Source organism: Hirundo rustica, chromosome 6 (assembly GCF_015227805.2).
Source record: "Hirundo rustica isolate bHirRus1 chromosome 6, bHirRus1.pri.v3, whole genome shotgun sequence".
Taxonomy (NCBI): Eukaryota; Metazoa; Chordata; class Aves; order Passeriformes; family Hirundinidae; genus Hirundo; species Hirundo rustica.
The window spans coordinates 57,162,807-57,183,873 of record NC_053455.1 but is presented as its reverse complement, the minus strand read 5'-3'; the positions used below and the strand labels follow the sequence as shown (position 1 = coordinate 57,183,873).

Below are 21,067 nucleotides of genomic sequence, written 5' to 3'. Positions count from 1 at the left end.
CACCAGAGAGCATTCTTGACTTAAAAGCTGTTTCTTCTGAGTTGCCAGTTGGTTTTCCAGGCTGGATTGCCCTCGTTAAGTAATGAGCTTGATAGTGCTGCTGGCTGTTAGGAATGCAAACGGCTTCCCTAACTTGAAGATAGAATTCTCAAGGCTAATCTAAATTCTCATTCAATAGTTGCTCATTGGCTTTTCGTGAAGACTTTCATTTATTAAGAGAACGGTTTGGTATTTAATTCCACAGAAAGAGTAATGGTCTTTCTAGAAGTTTTTGAATTTTCATCCAAGTAATTAATCTCATCTACGTATAAGCTAAAAGCTTGCATGAATATATTTGCTTCAATGAATTTTAACTGATTAGAAAAATGTTTTCATTGTAGAAATTGTGGGAATGCTCTGCTGTATCTACCTTCTACTATTCCAAATAGTGTTTTTAAAGTGCAGCTAGCAAAATTTTCTGACGTGTTAGAATATCATGACAGATCATGATATACCTAATCAGTAAAGCATAAATTAATATGTGTTTAAATTGGTGCATAATAGACCTGTATCCTTAAAAATGGAGATTTTTCTTCTTTTCCCCCATAAAAAACTCAGTATTTCTTGCATGTCTCATCTTTTTTCTTCAGTATCTTTGTTGCAATAGTTTCTTTGCTCAGAGCAAGCTCCCTGATACCTTCCTACTGGATGTTCCTTTTTTTACGCATTCAGAGCTAGCTGATGCTCAGTGTTGATGGAAACATGAATCACCCAGAAGCTGACATTCAGTAGGTCATGGCAGGACGTAGGAAAAGCAGCCTGATAGCCGCATTTCTCTGCACATCACAGACTCAGACATACGAAGAATGACAAGCTGCACGTTTGCAGTGTCACCTTCTGTAAGCTCAGGACAGATCTGGCTGGGCACTGGGACAGGCATCCCAGGGAAGTGGTCACGGCACCAAGCCTGCCACAGCTCAGGGAGCAGCTGGACAATGCTCTCAGTCATAGGGTTTGGTTTAAATAGTCCTGCCAGGAGCAGGGAGTTGGACTTGGTGATCCTTAGGGGTCTCTTCTGATGCGAGATGAAATGTTCTATGATTCTGAGAAACAGTTTTTAACCAAAAAAAACCCCAAATATGCTACGACTGCTATGGGAAAATGTATCTGAGTCAATTTTTCATTTAGCACTGAATAAAAAATAAGCAGTGAAAACTGTAAGTTTGGGTATCAAAGACTTTTTATTTAAATGGAAACTGGAGATTCACGAAGCCCTTGTGATTTTGTTTTTTGTTGCTAAGATGAAGACTGGGTGTCAGACTGTTCTTTGTGAAAACAGAAATTGCAGACAGTTTTGGAGGGGTTTTATCAGCTACAGAGTCATTTGCTTTCTTGATCTGAGGGAATAAGTTATCAGATACGATTTTGTGTAAATAGGCATTAATCTTAATAATAATGTACAGTGGCCTCCGTGACCTTGGAAAGAGTCCTGACTTTGCCTGGATTTATTATGGAGAGTCAACAGCAATTACAAAGAGATTGCAGACGTCCTCGTGGGGGCTTCAGTCCTCCAGAGCTAGTTTTTCACAGTCTTACACGATAAATATTTCAGCTTCTTACACTGACTTGTTTGGAAGCTGCTCTGAGGAAGAAGAGGGGAAAAATGATACGGGGAGGGCAGAAAATGCAGCTTGGTTTCCTGGCTGAGGTATCCATATGTGTTTTCCTGTTTGGTTAACTGTGCTTATACTCTTGACTCTAACATAAAGACTGTTTTTATTTAATATTTAGAGTATGATCTGAGCAGCATCTGAGATGATTTTAGATGCAAAGGCAGAGCTAAGTCCCTTACAGGAGAAGGCATTCATTTAAATATTTGAAAAGCTGAGAAGCAAAAAGCCCCAACAACTTAACCTGTATGGTTGTTTTTAAATAATGCGCGTGTAAAATATTACTAAAAGCTGCACAGAAACCTGTTTATGTTGGTTGGCAACATCCTCCTGAAAATTTGGGGTGTTGCTTTTCACAGTGCAAGTCTTCTGCCCTGCTGTTTTAATTTTAATCACACTTTTCCCCCCCACTGATATGCTGGAAGTGGTTCAGGTGGAAGATGGGAAGAACAAGATCATAGCAAGTGGATGTTAAGAGATTCTGAAATATGATCGTTACCGGCTGTTTGAGATTCAGTGGTTGTAATATGTTAATGAACTATTAAATTATGCAGATGGAAATCACTGAAAGAGGAATGACATCAAATGGAATTATGTGACAAATACAACAAAATCTCATTCCTCACTCTTCTGTTCTTTTCTAATGGGAAATATCAAATTAAAAAATAGAATTCTATGTTTATACGTTGAAATTCTGTGAAGAAGCTTGCATAAATCCAAACAAATTAATTTTATTTGTCAAATATGGCTAAGAGATGAACAGATGATGGTGTTAAAAGGTAGACTTAGAAGTCCTGTTAAGCATTGGAGAGACACGATCATCCATCAGCCAGTCACAGGTGAAACAAAGTTTTGGGTTATCCCTCCTTAGTTTGCAGTGCTGTATTCTTCTGTCAGTATGTCTTGTTATCTCTTGGAAAGCTACGTTATAATTTTGTAAGTGCTATAGTTTGAATATACTTTATGTGAAGCTTTTCATTTAACTGATACTCATGAAAGAATAACACTATTTCCTTAAATGTTAAAATAATATTGGAATTACTGTTTCAATGTCCCTTTATGCTTTATCTTCTCCATTAAGGACCTTTTGCTTCAAAAGTGTGGTTTAGGAATTAGTATGTAAATTAAGCATTAGCAAGGGCTGAGTTGGTCCCCAGTAGGAAGATCTGAGTAATCATTGCAGAAAACACAAGAAGTAACACTGTGGTATGTAAAGTGTCCCTTCACTCCAAGAGAAAAGAGATTTACATTGACTTTCTTCCCCCTGCATAATTTACTGCTTTCCACACAGCAGCTCTGCACTGCTGGTTGGAGGGAATGTAATGAAAGTGCTTCCTCTTCTTGCTCTTACCCATCCTCTTCTTCTACCGTTCCCTACAATGGCAAGAAGTATATTGTAGGAAATACATTAAGAGATACCCTAATACTTAGAGCTATGCTGAGATTAATGTTAATAATCGGAAATAGAAGTTTTAAAGAAGTTTAAAGATTTATAGAGCATGGCTTTTTTTAGATGCTGGAAGCTGTGAGCATCTGTGTGTGAGAGCTACCAGAAGAAAATACCATTAATGAGAAACTCCTATGAGTCTGTTGAGTGTATTTAAATTAGGGGTTTTCCCACAAAACATGGAAAAGGGGTCTCTTTTTGTGAGACAGGTTTTAGTTTTGGTCAAAAGTCTGTCTTTGCTCCAGTTGCAACACTAGTTTGTGTTTGAAAAGCTGCACGTGTTCTTTACATCAGTAGTATTCCAAGTCAGATTATGTCAGTGTTTCTCCTATAGCATCACAGTGCTGTTTACTAAAGTTCTGACTGGTGGTATGACTGTGTAGGTATACCCTTGTACATTTACTAATGTAATTTTAAAAAATAACATGAAGAATTTCATGTAAATCTCTAAACCAGATTCCCAAAATACAGTCTGACAGAAAATAGTGTGAGAATTTGAAGGCAGACACTTTCAGAGACTCTGTAGGCATGCTTTGCTGTTTTGTGGGCCAAGGATGTATCTTTTGACTCTGGAATCTTCCTCTACATGTAAATGGAGCATGTAAATTCCCTGGAGTTTCTTTAATTATCCCAAACACTTAAATTTTATTTAAAAAAAAAAAAAAAAAAAGGTGATAAAATAAGCATATGCTTCTACACTGTGCAAGTGTTATGAGAATAAAATTTAAGTATCTTTTCAGGAAGGCTTCAGATAAGTTTTGAATGCTCTAGAATCATAAGAATAAATCATAACACTTAGTAGCTGGCACTGTTTGGCCTCCCAGCTTCGGTAGTGTCACTTTCAGGGAACAGATTTGCAGACAGTTATTAGACCACGTTAACTGCACAGATGGTTTGCATACCTCTGAGCAAGAAAAAACAAAAATGGGACTGGGAAGAGAGAGGGGTAAAGCAGGCAGTGTAATTAAGCAAGTGCACATGTTGTTAGGGCTGAAAGATACAGTTTAAAGAAGGGGTTTTGCCTGAACAAAATTATTTGCCTGCAGTACATTCTAACCTGCTGTACGATTAGGTCAGTTGGGAATGGAAACCCTCTTGGTAACAATTGTTGTTCACAGAACCAAATTTTTACCAGGCTGTAAGGCAACGGATATCTGAGTCCACGTGGCTCTTTGCAGGGAAAATGGTGCTACTGAAATATCTAATATTCCTCACAAGCCACGCTCTAAAGAGGCTGGAAAAATCTAGTAAATCTCCTTACACACAAAACAAATCCTCTGATACTAGTTAAGGAAATGGAATTGTAACATAAACATCTGCTCCTTGTAATGCAGAGAGTGTTGGAGCCTGGTGGCTTGGAAACAGCCAAACCAACGTTGTCAGGATTAAGTTCTTGTGGGACGGGGACAGCGAGCGATTGAAGATCAGGGGTGGTGCAGCCTGTCTGCTGATGCAGAGGAATTGGTGAAAAGTGGCTGATCTTAACGTCTCTGCTAATGAGAAGAAAGAAGAATTTTATTGGTTTTGTAAGCATTTCAGTGATGGCTGGTACTGAGCAGCTCTGAAGTGTAGCTTTGTTTTAATACTCCTGCGAGGCAGGGGATGCGCTGCTGTTCCTGTTTTACAATGGCAGAATGAGATCCACGGGGAAAACATTCTGGCTTTTCTGCGAGAGCTCAGCTGTACAGAGATAATCAAGGAATTATTTTAGGAAGAAAACTAAATCCTCTCTTTCCTTTACCACTGTCGAAGGGTGCTGTGAGCAGCAAGTGGAGAAAAGTTGTCTAAGTCTTAGTCTGAGTTCCCAATTCAAGCATCGTCCTCGACAGGAGGCCGAAGGGTGTGCTGCTGGCTGTGGACAGTTTGGCTTATGAAGATGGTGTAAAATTAGAATGGAGAGTATATGGGAGAATATCAATGACAAATCTTCCTCAGCACTCTAGGTAGTGCTGAGGACCTAAATAAGTGGAAGTCTGGTATCTGTGGTTCCACTTCTTGGAGTGTTGGAGAACCTGGTGGTAAATGAAGCAAAAATAAAAAATGGTGATGGGGAAAACAGACACCCCTTCCTTCGCAGCTTGCTAGCTCTTTGGCAGGAAAGTGCATAAATAAAGAAGTGTTATCAGTGCAAATGCCTGAAGGGACAGAACCTTCTGTAACAACATTTTTTGTAGAAGAAACCATACAAGATTCTGCTTCTGATCATCCTACTCTTATGTAAATCATACGGGATGAGCAAGATCTCATCAGTATTTCCTTGCATGGTTTTTTTAGACTCCTGCATTGGCAGAGATGCAGCTGCAGAGAGATGCTAATAACAGTCAGAAACATTGCTCTGCTGAACCTTTTAGCAGGCCACTCTTCCAAAGCTAGGATGGAGCCAAACTAGTGTAGGAGTTCCCTTGGTATCACTGTCTGTTTCTTTCAGGAGCGTTTGGATAAGCATTGACAAGTTTTCTGGCCTTGGGTAGCCCACCCAAAACTTTGTATCTGGGAGCATTAAGCTCTTAAAATGCAAATTATATATTTTTCTGGTGGGTGAACTTAACATGCAAAGCAATCAAAGTTAAATCTCCAACTCCTGTGCGCCTGCTGGCCTCTTTCACACAAGGAGCACTGGCTAAACATGGAGAGAGATTGCATGGGTGCATTTTAGTCAGGTGGTCCAGCCAGACTGTGGCTCTGCTCATGGAAAAAGCTGTGCCCCCTCAGCAGGTTTACCAAATCCTCCTCACCAGGGACACGAAGAAACACTGGGGGAGGGTTGGGAAAATTTTTCTGGCAAGGGTTTGGAGTTGTAGGACTAAGGCAATGAGCCTTAGTCTTCCTGCTTCCTAACTTGCTTCAATTAATCTCATAATTATTTCTTTTTACGGGATGAAAATACTCCATAATCCATTTTTCAGGTAAAACATTTAATTCTTTGGCATTGCCTCAAGCTAGGATTTGTTTACAAAATTCCTGGAGCCTTTAATGCTGTTACCTTTACTTGACTGCCAACTGTGTTTAAGTGTCAAAGTATTAAAGGGCAGCTTTTCTCCAGGAGTGAAGATTAATTGGAAACAAACTGTTAAGAAACTTCATTTGCTGTTAGAGAAAATCATTTGCATTTGAATATAGAAAAACATCGATTTTATTGATGAACAGTTATTCCATAGGGACATCAGCTTCTCCCTAGTCTTCTGTTCAGAGATGGCTGCTTCTAGAACTTCTTCCTTCACTAGTACTGTGCAGTTAATATCCTGACTCTTATGGTAAAGTGATTTTTTCATTCTTTTCTTTTTCAAATAGGCTTTAATTGGCCCATCCCACCTCAGTGACTGATCAGTAATTAATTCTCAAGCCCTGCGGATTTCAAACACCTGCAGGGCAGGTGGAGCAAATGAAAAAAACGCTGCTCATTTTGGACATAACTTCGGGATTAATGAAATCTGTTGTCATGCTTAACAGTCCCTAAAAGCATTCTATACATTCAAAATTGAATAGCTCAGCTATTCAGCTCTCAGCTGATTTATCAGAATATATTCTTCTATCCTAAAAAGTGTCTACTGCAAATAATGACAATAAATAATAAAGTCTCTGATTGTTTAGTACTAAATATAACTCTGCAAAACCGATGAAAGTCTGTTTTAATTACCTGTATTTTTTAGGCGTTTTGCTGATGTTTGCTAATGCTCCTGGAAAATTCTGTTTCAGTTTAGAGCAGCTAGGATTAGTAAGCGCCTCTCTGGGATTATGCGTACATGAGATATCTCCTAAGTGCTCTCCTCTATTTAATGCACATGAAATGTAATTGTGGTATCCTTTAAAAGCAGCTTTTAAAAACAAAAAGCAACCTCTACTCCTGCCCATTTTAGTATCGCTTACATGAGAATTTTACTGATAGTAGAATATTTTAAATGCTCTTCTACATCTTCACCTGGTAGAAATCGGTAGGAGCTCCTTTGTTCCCACTCAGTTAAGCAGCTTCGCCAGTGCATCCTCGATGGACCTGTTAGCGCTGCACACCGTGACTCTGTGGGAACTCAGTGAGATGTGGATGTTTCTGTGGGTGCAGTGCAGGAGGCACAGTGCTCCTTTGACCTGGATTAAATTGGGGTGCTGTGCTGCTGAGGGCTGGAACCATTCTTAACCAAGAGTCTTGATTTTTATCTTAAGACAAAATGAACAAGTTGATTTTCTCTTTGGGATGTGTGATACGCAGGGTTATTTAAAAAGAGAAATAGAAGAAAATTTTTGCACTATTCTAAAATATGTGCCAGTAAGGGATGGAGCTTTTTTCCCCCTCATCCTTTTTTTTTTGCTTTGTGAGCTTACCAGAAGCTCATTATCAGGTGTGGGGTAAGGACAGGAAGAAAAAAGATGTCTGAATTTTACCAAAGTATAACTTTGGTTTATATTGCAGGAAAGGTAATAAATTAAAAAACATAGATGTTTCTACTTTTCTTCTTCTGTGTTGATTTAGCACATTTGCAAGAGGTTGATTTGTTAATCTCGGACCTTTTCAATGATGCTTCTCACTCTGAAACCACAGAGATCTACAGGGAAATCTGTAGTGTTATGATGAGAAACTACCAACTAAATTGCCTATTTTATCTAGCATAATAGATTGAATTTTCCAATATTTTAATTTAGTTTCCTATTTTGGCAGTAATGCCAGTTTTTCTTGGCTTCCTCATTTTTCCTCTTGCTTCTTATTTCTGTTTGAAACTCTATTTTTAGCTATAAGTTTATTTTATTCTCTAATCTAACTGTGTTTTGGGGTTTGTCTTGTTTTTGGGGGGGTTTTCTTGTTTCTTTGTTTTTATTAAGATCTGACAGGTCTGCGATGACTTAAAAAAAAAAACAAAAACAAGCAAACAACTAAAAAAAACCCAGAAAACCCCACAACAACAGACAGCCCCCCCACCCCAAACCAAAGCAGAAACAACCAGCTAGCCAGATGTTCCCATTCCTCACACAACCGAAGCAGGGGAACAGTCAACTTAATGCAATTTCAAAATGAATTTTTAAAGTTAGTCTGTTTTTTAAAATTGCAAAGGAAATGCAAAATTATCTGAGTTTGAAGCTATTTTTTCTGCAGTTCTTAAATTAATACAGGAAATATAATACAGGAATACAGGAATAAGACAGGAAAATTCTCAGGTAATAGATATTTCTCCAAGTTCCTAGTTGTAGAATAGAGAGGGAGCTGAGAATAGTAGCAAACCAAGGTCTTTGCTGGGTGCAGTCTAGAAATTCCTCTTTGCCTTCTGTTGATGCAGACTGCTGCTTGTCCACATGATTTGTTGTCTCCTCTCAGCATGTTTTTGACTTACTGTCCTATTTCCAAAATTAAGCTAAAATACCATTTCACATCATTTACCCAAATACCTGTGAAACCAGAGAACTTAATTTGATTGCATTTTCCTGAATTTTTCCTTCAATGTTTCAAGGAGAGTTCCTGGCATCGTGATGGTCTCAGTGCATTACTGATGTTAACATTTGCACAAATCAGCTACTTGGTATCAAAGGTGGGGGAGTGCTTTTAATTTGTCATTCATGTTTTTGTGCCAAGAGGAGAAGCTGTTATGCTTAGATTTTTTTTTTTTTTTTTTTTTTTTTTTTTTTTTTTTAATATTGAAGTGTTCTTTGGAAACCTTTAAAACGTTACCTGCTCCTTGCTGCTGCGTTTGTCCCCATGCAGTGCTGTAAGCGTGACAAGGACAGTGGCAGCTGAGAATAGGAGATGCTCTCACAGAGGAGCACGCTGCTCTTCAAAGCAAAGTTCTTCATCATTCTTCAGGTTCCTTTTAAAACTGAGACTCATCTCTGTCTCTTGGGGTAGCTTAGGAAAGTTCCTGGAAGTGTGGAGTGGCTCCACTGTGCAGTAATGCCTGCAGGTGTTTGGGAAGTGCTTTTTAAGTAAGAGCCCTACTTAAAAAGTCACGCAGAGGACCACTTAGCCAAGTGTTTGTGTGCTGAGGTGCTGGTGAGACCTGCTGGTGGTGGAAGGGGTGGAGCAGCTCACAGTGTCCAATGTTGGAAGCACTTTGGAAAAGAGAAGAGGATGTCTTGAGTGAGGGAGCTGTTGCTCTCTAAAACTTGTGTTTGCAAAGAAGTGGCCAAAACGAAATTCCTGAGAGCACTGAAAGAACTGAATGGAAGTTGTCGAAGTAGAACTAATCCGAAGGAGCTCATTACAGCCTGGCAAACTGAGAAAAATCTCATTTTGTGTGATTACTGAAAGAGGAAGCCTATTTTGGGTGCTTTGAGTTGGGTGACTGTAGAAGGGAGTTAGTTCTGTTTCCTTGTGTCGGCTTTACTTTTGGTGTGACTACTCAGCTCTGTGTAAAAGGGAAAGCTGTATGTATATAACTAATTAGCTGTGTCACAGCCTGACAGCTCCTGGCAAAATAGTTTTCAGAATAGTTAAGTGCCTTTCATGTTTACTCCAGGTGACATAGATTTGGGTTTATGATATAAAACACACTGAGCTTTTAAAGCCTCTCAGCTGCACAGATGCAAACTCCACTAATCCCAAAGAAAAATGTGGTCTGCTATTCATTAAATGCAGATGAGTTTCCTTTTTTAGTAAGCCCATTAGCAGATGCCTAAATTTAGGAGCACATGCAGTTACAATCAGTGGAATATTCTGAACCTTTTAATCTTCTTTCTTGCACAGAAACTTGCTGTGCTGTGTCTTTGGGAGGTCTCAGACTCCAACCCCTAATGTGGAGCCTGGTTTATTCTGTTGCCTTTATATATATAAATCTCCTTTGTTTCCTCTTACTTCTTTCATGGTGATAAGGAAGCAAGGAAAGTTGTCATTAGAAATTCAGCTTTGTGCCTGAGCATCATGTATAAGCAATCTCAGTTTATGGCACAGCTCTTTTTCCAGGATGCAAACTGGTCTCTCATCTGTGAATTTCTGTTGTCTTCTGCTCTTACCTGTAAAAAATAACCAGTGTAACCAACTAACCTAATGAAAAAACTGTTGGTTTGGCAAAATTGGGGTTTAATTTGTACCTTCTTTTCATTTGTGCAGGGCTCACTACCATAAAATTTCCTGGGCATCTTGAAAATATTATCACAAATAATTTAAAGAATGGCAGGTACGTGTGATGATAACATGATGTCTTTTTCATCCGAGACAGGAAACATGGTTAGGCCAGTGCAATAATTCTCACAAAATTGCATGAAACAGGTATTATGGTCTAGTATTTTCCTTGACAGTCTGATCTAATCTGCATGGCAGGGGGGTTTATTCCTCCTGACCAGAACCAAGCCTTGAAACTAGGCTGTCTGCTTGTCTGAAAAATTGGGGAGGTAATTGTACCCATCTCATACTTTTCTTTCCATTATGGGTACCACTGCTGGTTCAGGGCACTCACACTGCAGTTTGTGATACTGAGATTTGTGTATCACTACTGAATAAGTTCAATTTTCAGGCAGTTTCTGGCAGATTATTATTGCATTTTTAGCCTGTTACTCCAAAAATTGTGGTATGTTTGCCTACTGATTAGGTTTGAGATAATGCCTTAAGTACAGAATTATTTGAAATGAGAAAAATAGCTTTGCCAGTAAAATCGTACTTATTTTAATCAAACTATTAATCCTTTAAATTATAGTCAATAAATAATTATTCTGACCACCCTTTATCTTGGAGGTCTAGTTACAAAATTATGAGTTGCTTTAAATGAATTGATGCTGTCTTAAAATCTGGTCTCCAGGTAGAAGTAATGTAGAGAGACATTGCTTAGGACAAGCTAAAAATTCTGTTTTAGAAAGTCTGAAGACTTGGAACTTGGTACTCCTTAGTCCTTAATAGCCTCATAGTGTGTTTTTTGAAAATACGCCTTTTACACATTGGAGAAAACAAAATTGGTCCCTGACAAAATACTGATATCAATGGATACAGAAAGCCTTAAAAGTGCAGTGTTGGTACCTGTCAGAGAGTTCTGTGTCTTCATCTGAGGGGAAATGTGTCATACTTGCAAATTTATGTTTCCTTAGATAGCCCCATTCCAGTAAATTAGAAGCTTTCACCCTGTTTTCAAGTTGCCCAGGCTTGTTGTAACTTTATGTTAACTTTGCCAGAATGATGCATGGACCTGTCTGGCTTGATTCATATCGGTGGCACAGTTATGGCTGAAGGGGAATTTAATAGGCTGGTAGTGGGAACATATCTAGTAGGAGCAACAGTGGCCAGGATTTATAGTGTTTTCAGATCAGAACAAGCCAGATGGAGTGCATACAGAAATACAGAGCCCTTACCAACGTCTTGTTTCTATAAAAATGTTGTTTGTGTGCACCACACCATACATTTAGTCATTGACTTGATAACATAACTTCATAACATAATAAACATTTCATTTTACTCCTATGCATTTTCTTACCCATAGGAAATAGCCGCTATCACGGAATTTGCTGGGTTAATTAGCAGTTGATAGATTTGGTGCTTGTGGTTCTGAGAGCTCTTTAACAAGTTGTGAAGAAGTCTCAGAACCCTCAGATTTCTCTTAAGACCCTGTTAATTTTCCTGTTTCTTACACTGCCCTCTAGCGCTGAGCGCCTTTTGGGAGTCGTCTCCAGACATCTTCGGCGTAAAGGATTTTCTGTGCCACGACTTTTTAGGAGCTGTTGGGTTATCAGGCTCTGCCAGGGCAGGGAACATCCACCTTCTCTACATGAAGGTCTGTCCTTGTTGGGTGCTAGGATGAATTTCCACCCTAATATGCACAGTAAGCGTAGGATTATTTATCAGCAAAAACTCCAGACAGAAACAAATGAAAATACATGTTTGTAGCATGCTAATAGCTTATACCGTTATGTATGTGCATTGGCTGCTTAAATGCAGTAAAGGTAACATCTAAATTTATAGCATATAAATTGTGTTTCAAGTTCCAAAAAATCTAAAAATTGAGAGAGTTTTAACATTTCCTTCTATATGTGCTGTCATACGCAGTGCAATCTTTAAAGTTTTGTGTGACTGTGTACTGTTCATAGTGTTACCATGACTTCTTGACAGCTCTTGAGGAGAGGATCACCTTTCTTTTTTGGGCTTTTTTTTCCATTCCCTGTCTGTTTGATCTGTCTGGTATTGACACTAACGACAGAGTGTGCAGACTGGATGTGGAGCTGAATCCTCTCAGGATGGTTGTGTGTTTTGCATGTAGTTCAGATCAGGTTTATCTTTTCTTAAGATTAGGGCTCTGCTGCTCTGTCGTCTGTGCAGACAGGGTCTGACGGGCTCTGTCAGTCTCTCTGAGGATCCCTGGCAACTTCAGTATGACTTATTAAGCTATAAGTAAGCAGTGGTAGCAGAATTTAACCCACTTGGATACTGCTTTTTTTCTTAGGAGCACTTCTGCTGAAGTAATTTCTTTGGGAACAAGACCAGAATGCCAAGAGGAATTAACTTAACTTGGGTATTCAAAACAGTGAAGTTCACTTTTCAGCACAAAGCTGTATTAATGTTGACACCTTGCCAGCAGTATTGTGATTTTTTGGGGGGAGGCGAGAGAATAAGTAAAACAACTTTTTTGAGGGAAGACCTGTTACTGTAACTTTCAGTTTTTGTCTTCTGAGTATCCTTTTCTCCATGGCTGAGGCAGTGGTGCATCTTGGCGAGCTGCTTCTGCTATTGCTTGTAGTTGTTTCACCACGCCATGCCAACAAGGATGTTTTAATTTAGAGGTTCACTCATCTGATACAGGATTTATAGCAGGCTCCTGCATGGGAGCAGCCTTGCAAGGCAGGAATTGTCAAACTGCAATTTTTGAGAATGCTGATAAGGTGTTTTCATGAATTACAATAGATTTTGGGAGAGGGATTTCCCTCTGTGTGACAAAGTTTAGGTGAAGTTTTCACACTTCTAAGCAGTGTATCATGGCTCTGTGACCCAATGCCAGTCTGGGATTTTTACCTGTCACACCGAATAGCCTCTGGCAAGAGGGTGGAGAGGGTATGGATTGCCTAGCAGATGAAGGGTAACTGTAGAGGAAAAGGATGAAAAGATCCTCCCTTCCATAGAAAGCTGAAAGGCTACTGCCTGCAGGAAATAGAATATAGATTTTTTTGAGTGCTGGGAGCCAGAGTTTGAGGATATTAGCCTCATGAGAGAGCTGAGCTTTGTTTTGCCTTTAATGGTAGTCTGCTTAGATGCACATCGTGAGTCCTCCTTGGACGCTGAGGCAAGGCACAGCTGTGGCATCACCTCTGCAATCGTGGCCTGTTCCTTCCTCTCTGGGCTGGGAAATCAAACTGGAGAACTTGGGGGAGCACGTGATCAAAGCCTTCTACTCTCTGGCATCATCTCCAACTCGTTCTTCTTTTTGTGAGCCGCCTGTTCCACCTGGGCGTGTCCCACTCAGTGCAGGCATTGATGCCTTCTGCATGTCTTTAGCTGACACAGGGGTGTTTTTGCTGACTTACTGCATCTGCCTTGTCGTTACTGGCACTTGATTAAACCAGCAGATAAGGTTACACTGCAGGCTTTGTAGAGCAGTTCTGTTTCCATGGAAGGCATTTTCACGATGGCAAAGCTTTGGTGTGAAACGCTGCTGCTTTTGTGAATAGACCTGCAGTCAAATAAGGGGTAGAACCGAAATGAAACTTAGGTACTTGTGAGAACAAACAGCGTGTCTGAATCTGTCTCTGCAGCTACTTTTGCAGCCCTTTTCTGACTTGATCCTTTCTCTTAATTGTGAACTTGTTCATGGTAACTTTTCTTAGGAAGTAAATGTTAAAACCTGAATGGGGCTGAAAAAAATGAGTCTCTCTTAATGAGCTTCAAAGGCTTTCATGGAGATTAACTCAAAGTTATGAATTAAATGATTGTGTTAATTGGTAATAAATAAAATATTTGCTTTCTTCAGAGGTCATAGAACAAAGCAGCAGACAACAAAATGTGTATCCCTTATTATCTCAGTGATGTCTTTTGATTTGGTGTCTTTGACTTATTTTATACAGTGAGCAGTAGGAAGAGGAGAGTGAATTTCTGTCCTGGAGGCTGGTCAGTGAGATCAGCTGAAGCAATAGATTTATATAAACATTAATTGCATAACTAGGAAATGTGGGTATGTGCTAAAGAGACAGAGATAACTTTAGAAAACAAACTGTGGAGTTTTTTGGCTGGGGTTAGCGGTGTGTGACTAGTCCAGGCTGATGCCATGACCAGCCAGTCTTCTGGAAGCAGACTTCTTTGGCCCAGATGTGCAGCCAGCTGACACCTGCGTGATAAAGCTCTGCTACTAAATTGATTTAACTGCAAGGTGCCAGTCTGCCAGGAGTTAATACCAGGCTCGTGTCTGGGTACAGCTTTGCATGGTGTGTGAAGTTAATGTCGGGAGGAACTCCTGGTAACATTTGCAGTGATGTGCTGCTGAGCAGATGAACGTGCCTGCCTTTGTATTGCTTCAGGCAGTACTGCTCACCTTTGAGCGTTTGCTCCCCAGCATCCTTCTGTGACTGCAGGAGCAAGGGGGAAGGAGGCCTGGCTGTGGGACCTCAGGCCATGACCAAGGCATCAAATGGACTTGTTGACTAGTCAAAAGGCAGCTGATTATGGTCCATAATCATTATTTCTTGTGAGAGACTGGCTGAAGAAAGTTTCTTCCCCCAAAGATTTCCAGCCAAAAAAAGGAAGGAAGGCTTTGTCATCAGAGATACATGTTTAATTCCAGTGATTGGAACAGTTATTGAAAGTTCCTGCTAATGTGGTGTTTTTGTTTTGTTGTTTTTTTTTTTTTTTCCTCCTGTAGAGCAATGTATTGAAATAACATGTTTGCTTAGCATACAAAAAAATTACTGCATTTGGTAAGTGGTTTAGTAGAGCTTGTGAACTAGATTCACAGAAATCCATTACTGGAAAATCTTAAACTGAGATACAGCTTGTATTGCTGAGCACTTTTTCAATCAGAAAACAGCAAAAGATTCACAGATCACTTCAGGAAGTGCTCTTGCCCACAAAATCATTAGATAAAATTCAGTGTATACCTGTGTGAGTCTGTGAAGGCAGTTGTTTCTGGGATGGCTCTTCATTCATGGAAAGACAGAGACATCTATGACCTTCCATGCTGCTGTGATTTTTGAACTGGTATTCAAATGCTTTTCTGCATTTTTCAAGTTAGGACCCTCTGAAATGGCCTGAGTTTATCCAGCTCGCAGAGTTGCCAAGCTCCTCTCTCAGACATTTATTTGTGTGGTAGCAGAGCCTGTCAGAGCAGTTTCCTCCTTTGACTGAGGGTTTAGTTTGTCTTTCATCTTTGAAGAGTTAGAGCTGATTCCTGAAATCAGGCTGGGAGACAGTTCTTTGACGAGTAAAGAAACATTTCATATTTACAGAGGTTGGAACATAGTGTAGGAAGCAAGCACCATTAGTTTCCTGTCAGTGTTGTCAGGGAAAAAAAGGAAAACATCTTGAACAAATCAAATAACCTAGTCTTCTCAATTTATGTTTTTGCAATTTGGGTTCTTTTTAGTGGGAGATCAAAGGATGCTTCCTGGCATTCTTTGGGAGCCAGGATTCTGATGGAATATTCTGCTAGTACATAAACTACTGTTCTGCTAGTATGTGTTGTCTTTACGTGCCTCCATGAAGGTTAAGTCAGCTCTCAGGCCTGCAGGTGACTCTGGGTGCTGAGGAGGACTTTGGGGACAATTGACAGATTTTCCAAAGATTCACTTCAATTTTCGTAAGTCATGTGTTTGTAAGTACAGCCCTTTAGAAAGGAGAGTTCTTCATTTGGTTGGGTCACTGTTAATGTGACTGTTGATAAATAATAATAGCTTCCAGAAAAAGAAGATATTTTTTATTTGTGTGGCTCTCATTTATGTTGGCAAATTGGAGTCAAGTAAGGTATTTGATCTTGCTTTACTGGTGTGCTGTGGGTTGTAAAGTGTTTAGAGAAACAAGGGGTTCTCTCTGTTTGACTAAGTGGTCAAACGTGATGTGTCAGTCACATAGAACTCGCAAGTCACCTTGAGCAGACTTTCTGTGCAATTAAACATTGAGAATGAATGCTGTGATTTCATTGTACTGGAGCTCCTCTTAAATTGACTTCTAGGTGTATCTTTCCCCCTCCTCTCAGTTTGGCGTAGCAGCCGGAGATGTGGCCTTGTGAAATGAAAACCTTTTCCAACACACGAATACTCAAAAGTGATGATCCCAGTAGCATCATCACATGCACCTCAATATGGAATAAAATTTCAAATAGGCTGGATTGGTAAACTGGATTATAAAGTTATTGCATGCCTGAAATGATTTGCTATTTAAACATGGATGCCTAGTACAGTGAATTTTCTCTGTGTTGAATATGTAGTTTTAAAGAATTTATTTTACACATGGACTTTTGCAGCCATTTTGTGTGTTATGTACAGATGCTTTGTTTCCCCCCTTCAGAACTTCAGTCTCTTCCTAGCCAGATAATCCAGGCTGAAATTAAATATTTCATCTTAGTATATAAAAGCAAAATAGCATTCTTTTCTGATAAGGCTCCTTCTGAAATTTAATTCATTTGAGTTTATCAGTCCTGGCCTTTAGTCAGATTGTGATTAAAAAAAAAAAAAATTGTTTCTACCTAACTTTGAGTATTAAATTTTGAGCCTTACGTGCTAATAGTTACACCGACACAAGGGTATGTGAGGGCGTGTCATGGGAAGACTTACAGGTAGCAAGCAGAGCTAAAGTTAATGCTTTTTAAAACAGCAGGACCTTATTGTTTCCTTTTGCCTTTGCCTCTCTTAGGAGTTCCACCAAAACTGGAAGACAGTCCTGCGGAAGCGTTCATGGACTCATCCCTGTTTGCAAAGTATAAAAGCAAAATAACATTCTTTTGTGATGAGGCTCCTTCTGAAATTTAATTCATTTGGGTTTATCAGTCCTGGTTTATTTAGTCAGATTGTGATAAAAAAGAACTGTTTCTACCTAACTTTGAGTATTAAATTTTGAGCCTTTGACTCATGTATACTCACATGAGAGTATGAGAGTTTGTGTCATGGTAAGAACTTACAGGCAGCAAGCAGAGCTGAAGTTAACGCTTTTTAAAACAGCAGGACCTAATTGTTTCCTTTTACCTTCGCCTCTCGTAGAAGCCCCACCAAAACTGGAGGACAGCCCTGCGGAAGCGTTCACGGACTCGTCCCTGTTTGCTCACTGGGGGCAGGAGCTGAGCCCCGAGCACCGGCGCATCGCCCTGAAGCAGTTCCAGTACTACGGCTACAACGCCTACCTGAGCGACCGCCTGCCCCTGGACAGGGCGCTGCCCGACCTGCGGCCCAGCGGGTGAGCGCTCGCTGCCTTCTCTTTTCTTTACGGGGCCTTTTAAGGATAAGCTGTCTGATTAGGAAATGATGCTTAAATTATTTTTACTTTTAACCTAATAACTAGCCACCCGTGACCTGCCACGTGGACTTTTCTATCTAATTACAAGATACTACTTAAACCCGTGAAGAAGAAGGTGAAAAAGAAGGACTAGCCTACGCCCTAAGACATTTGTCTTGCTTTATATATATTACTGTATTCTAAAATTTTAACTCTTAGGTTTTCTACCATGTGATATTACACACTTCTATTTACACACCTATAATCTCAGTGCTGTCATTCAATTTTGGAAGTCTTCTCCACGGCCTCAGGTCAAATGCAGTGCTTTCTTAGGGGTCAGCACAGAAAGTCTAAAATTGTCTGTGACCAAGGTTCCAAGAAGTGCTGGGGCACCCTCTGGGCAGCCTGCAGCTCCTCTCCACCTGCAAGGCTGGTCTCCTAGGTCGGGTACAGATGCGTTGAAATTCTTCGTGGGGCCAGCGTGTTGTGAGCCCCACAAGGGTTCAGTGCACTCCGAGGGTGTCCAGCGACCTCCCAGAAATGGCTTAAAGTAATGAGTGAGACAGCAGGATTGGATGTGTTTTGAAGAAGCAAAAAGGTTTTAATTAAAGAGAAAATATCAAACAGCGCAAAACAAAAAGCAAAAGCCGAGCACAGTGCAGGGAAGCCCCTAGCACCTGCTAAGACACATTGAAAATGTGTTGAGAAGCTTTGTGCTCTTTTTTTTTGTACTAAACGGTGTAGGAGGGTTTTTTTTTTTTTTTTTTTTTTTGCAAGCTGCCCAATAGAAACGGGTTTTGAGGTACATTACAGAGATCCAGTGGGTGCCTTTTTGCTGGCACCGGGCCAATTACAATGAGCGAAGCACAGAAATTTCTGGTTCTTCTCCCTTAAAAGTCCTGGGGTGTAACTGAAACTGTTTTCCTATTATGGAAACATCCACTCGTTTGTGGGTGTGCAGTGTAACACAGAGGGCAGCCAGAATGAACAAATTCCACCAAATAGATGGAGTCTGTAAGTTTCAGTTGTCCTCTGAAGCACTGCTGTGCCCGAGGTCAGTCCTGATAAAGTCCCACTAAGTATTCATTTTAAAATTTCTTCAGGAAGCTTCATCTCACCTACAATTTACATCAGATAGCAGGTGTGTTCTTTTCTGCTAAAAGAAGAACCTTTCAATGCTAATTTTTGGTTTTATCAGATAATCTGGCTAAACAAGAGCTGCTTTCATTGAAAGCACAGAACTGCCTGATGAAGGTCAGTCGGCAGGTGAAGCTGGTGAGTTTTAGTGGTGAAAGGCACCTTTTAGCCAAGCACTGAGAGCCCAGGGATCCTCCTTCCCCAGGCTCGGGATCGCGCATGCAAGGCAGGGTGAGCGCATCCCGGGTTATTCCACAATGGCTTGGGGAGGTGGATGGGATCAAGGGAGGGAGCAACCTCCCCTTCAGTGCATCTGAGGCCTCTTTGGGCAGGACCGTTCACAGAGAGAGTTAATGCTCAGCTTTTTTGAGGCCTTGGTGATACATCTGATGCTTTGAACAAACAGCAGCTCTGGAGGTGGAGAAACGGGTGGAGGGAAAGCTGCTTTTGTTGCCGCTCATTAGAAAAAGAAATCATTAAAATAAGTGTGCTGGGTACTTAGTGAATCAAACGTGATCTTATTATTCTAAACAAATATTTTAATAACTAAAGCAGTAGTGCGTTTTGCTGCACATGGTTGATGCTGCACATTAAGTTGATGATGGCAAAAATACATGAACACCATCCCAGGCAGAACTTTAGCAGTATCTATGCTATATATTGCTATATATTGCATTGTAGAAATATTTTTGTTGCAGATTTGCTGAAATACTGACATTAAGGGAATCAAAGTCCATGCACTTGTATTTGTGTTTTAATTAAATCAGTTTAGCAGTGCCTGCAGGGACAGTCTCTTTTTTGTTTTTTTATTGTAAACTAATCCAGAGGAAAAAGAAATCTTTTTAACTAGACTTCAGTGATAGAAATGTTTCTGTTCTTATAGCTCTTTTGAAATTACTCTCCTGAATGATTTCAGTATAAATTTTTCATAACTTTGTGTTTTAAAGATTAAAAACATGGAGAAAACTAGTGTTACTGTAGCTGAAAACAAATTAAGGTTAGGACTTTAAAAGAAACTCTAGTTAGAAATGAATCATGATCCTAATTCCTGTGAAAGTTTTGATCCTTTGCTGACTGTCTGCTGGAAACATGACAGACATCACAGTATGTTTAGGGGCACATACATACAAAATAATGGCTTAGTAATGGTAGCTCAGGCAGGCTCCCCACACCTCCCTTAGGCTGGGGAGCAGGCAGGGGCTCTGACACTGGGCTGTACTAAGTTCTGACCCTGAGGGGAATGAGCTATCTTGCAGTATGCAAACTGTTTGCTGTATCTACAGCGCCTGGAGTGCAGAGCTACAGCTCTTCTGAAAGTCCTGTTGTTGGAAAAAGAATTCCTGCTCCTGACAGGCAAACTCTCATTTGTGTGAGAGCACATGCATGAATGTTGTGGGGGGAAATAAGTCTACCCTGTGAGAGTGTGTTTCTACCGTAATAATCGATTTGGGGATTTCTAGCACCTGGTTTTTGAGCCAAGTGCAGAAGTCACTTTCCTGAGTGTGTATAGCTGTATTTAAATTATCATTGGGCAGCTCCTGGGCTCAAGCAGCACAGCCTGAAAGCCAGGGACAGTGTGGTGTGAAGAGAGCATGCAGCAAGTGATATGGAGACCAAGTTGGTCAACTTTGCTGGACCCGAGTCAGTTGTGGTGCTTCTGTCCTGACTAGAAATGCGTGAGAGCACAGATAGAGGAGGTACCACAGTAACTCTGGAGAGTTACCCAAGCTCATTAGCCTGGATTTAGCAGTGATGCTGCAAGAATCAGCATGACAGTGGAATCCCAGCAAAGGCTTTTGACAGTTAGATAAAGGAGTAGATAGAGCTCACATGGTTTTGTCTGGGCCCAGTGGTAGTCTGTCATCTCTATTCAGAACCTATCGAATGAAGTACAGGAATTTGGGAAGACAACAATATTTGCAACTGAAACCTAAGGAAATTCAGACACTGTTAGCCCCAGCTGAGAGCAGGAAAATTAAGCGATCTGCCAAAATTGTGATATTACCCCTTTTATATCATACTGGTATGACTCAGCTTTGACCTTTCTGCCTGCAGTGCTCTGAGAATTCACATCAGCCTGTCTTAGCAGGGGAGCTCAGCGTGTCTTTACAAGGTTCTGCAGAGAGAAATGCCATTCCACATGTGTAGTAACACCAAATTAAAACATGCAGCATTTAGTAGATTGTCGACATTAAATTCCATGAGAGAAACAGAGGACAATCAGAGATTGCTGAGCCACAGCTGGAGGAGAGGGCAAAAATCCAGCCTTGCCCAGCCCTTCAGCGTGGGTGGCATGAAGAGGCAGTAGAACACATTTAGCAACTAGGGCAGTGCACTCTGCCCAAGCATCTGAACTCTGGCCTCTCTAGAAAAAGATCACAGTTGGGTCAAGCTGTGGCAGTTGTCCCACCTTTCAGAAGGACCTTTTCATGATTTAGGTACTGCAGAGTGGTTTCTTACCCCCTGTACAGCCATGAGGCTCCTGTTGCATTCTGAATTTGGTTCCTTTTCACTTGTGCTAGCACAGAG

General features: G+C 40.5%; 1 protein-coding gene across 7 annotated transcripts in view; it reads left to right on the top strand.

The window, feature by feature from the left end:
• Positions 1–21,067, top strand: part of GALNT18 (polypeptide N-acetylgalactosaminyltransferase 18) — a 233,529-nt gene that overhangs the window by 101,348 nt on the left and 111,114 nt on the right. For 5 of the 7 annotated variants that reach the window (XM_058421080.1, XM_058421078.1, XM_040067732.1 and 2 more), the window contains one exon: positions 17,170–17,362. In XM_058421080.1, coding sequence (XP_058277063.1) covers positions 17,170–17,362 — 193 coding nt within the window. Of the gene's footprint in view, positions 1–16,825; positions 16,890–17,169; positions 17,363–21,067 lie in introns of all 7 variants that reach the window. The other 2 variants (XM_058421079.1, XM_058421081.1) reach the window with 1 other exon arrangement.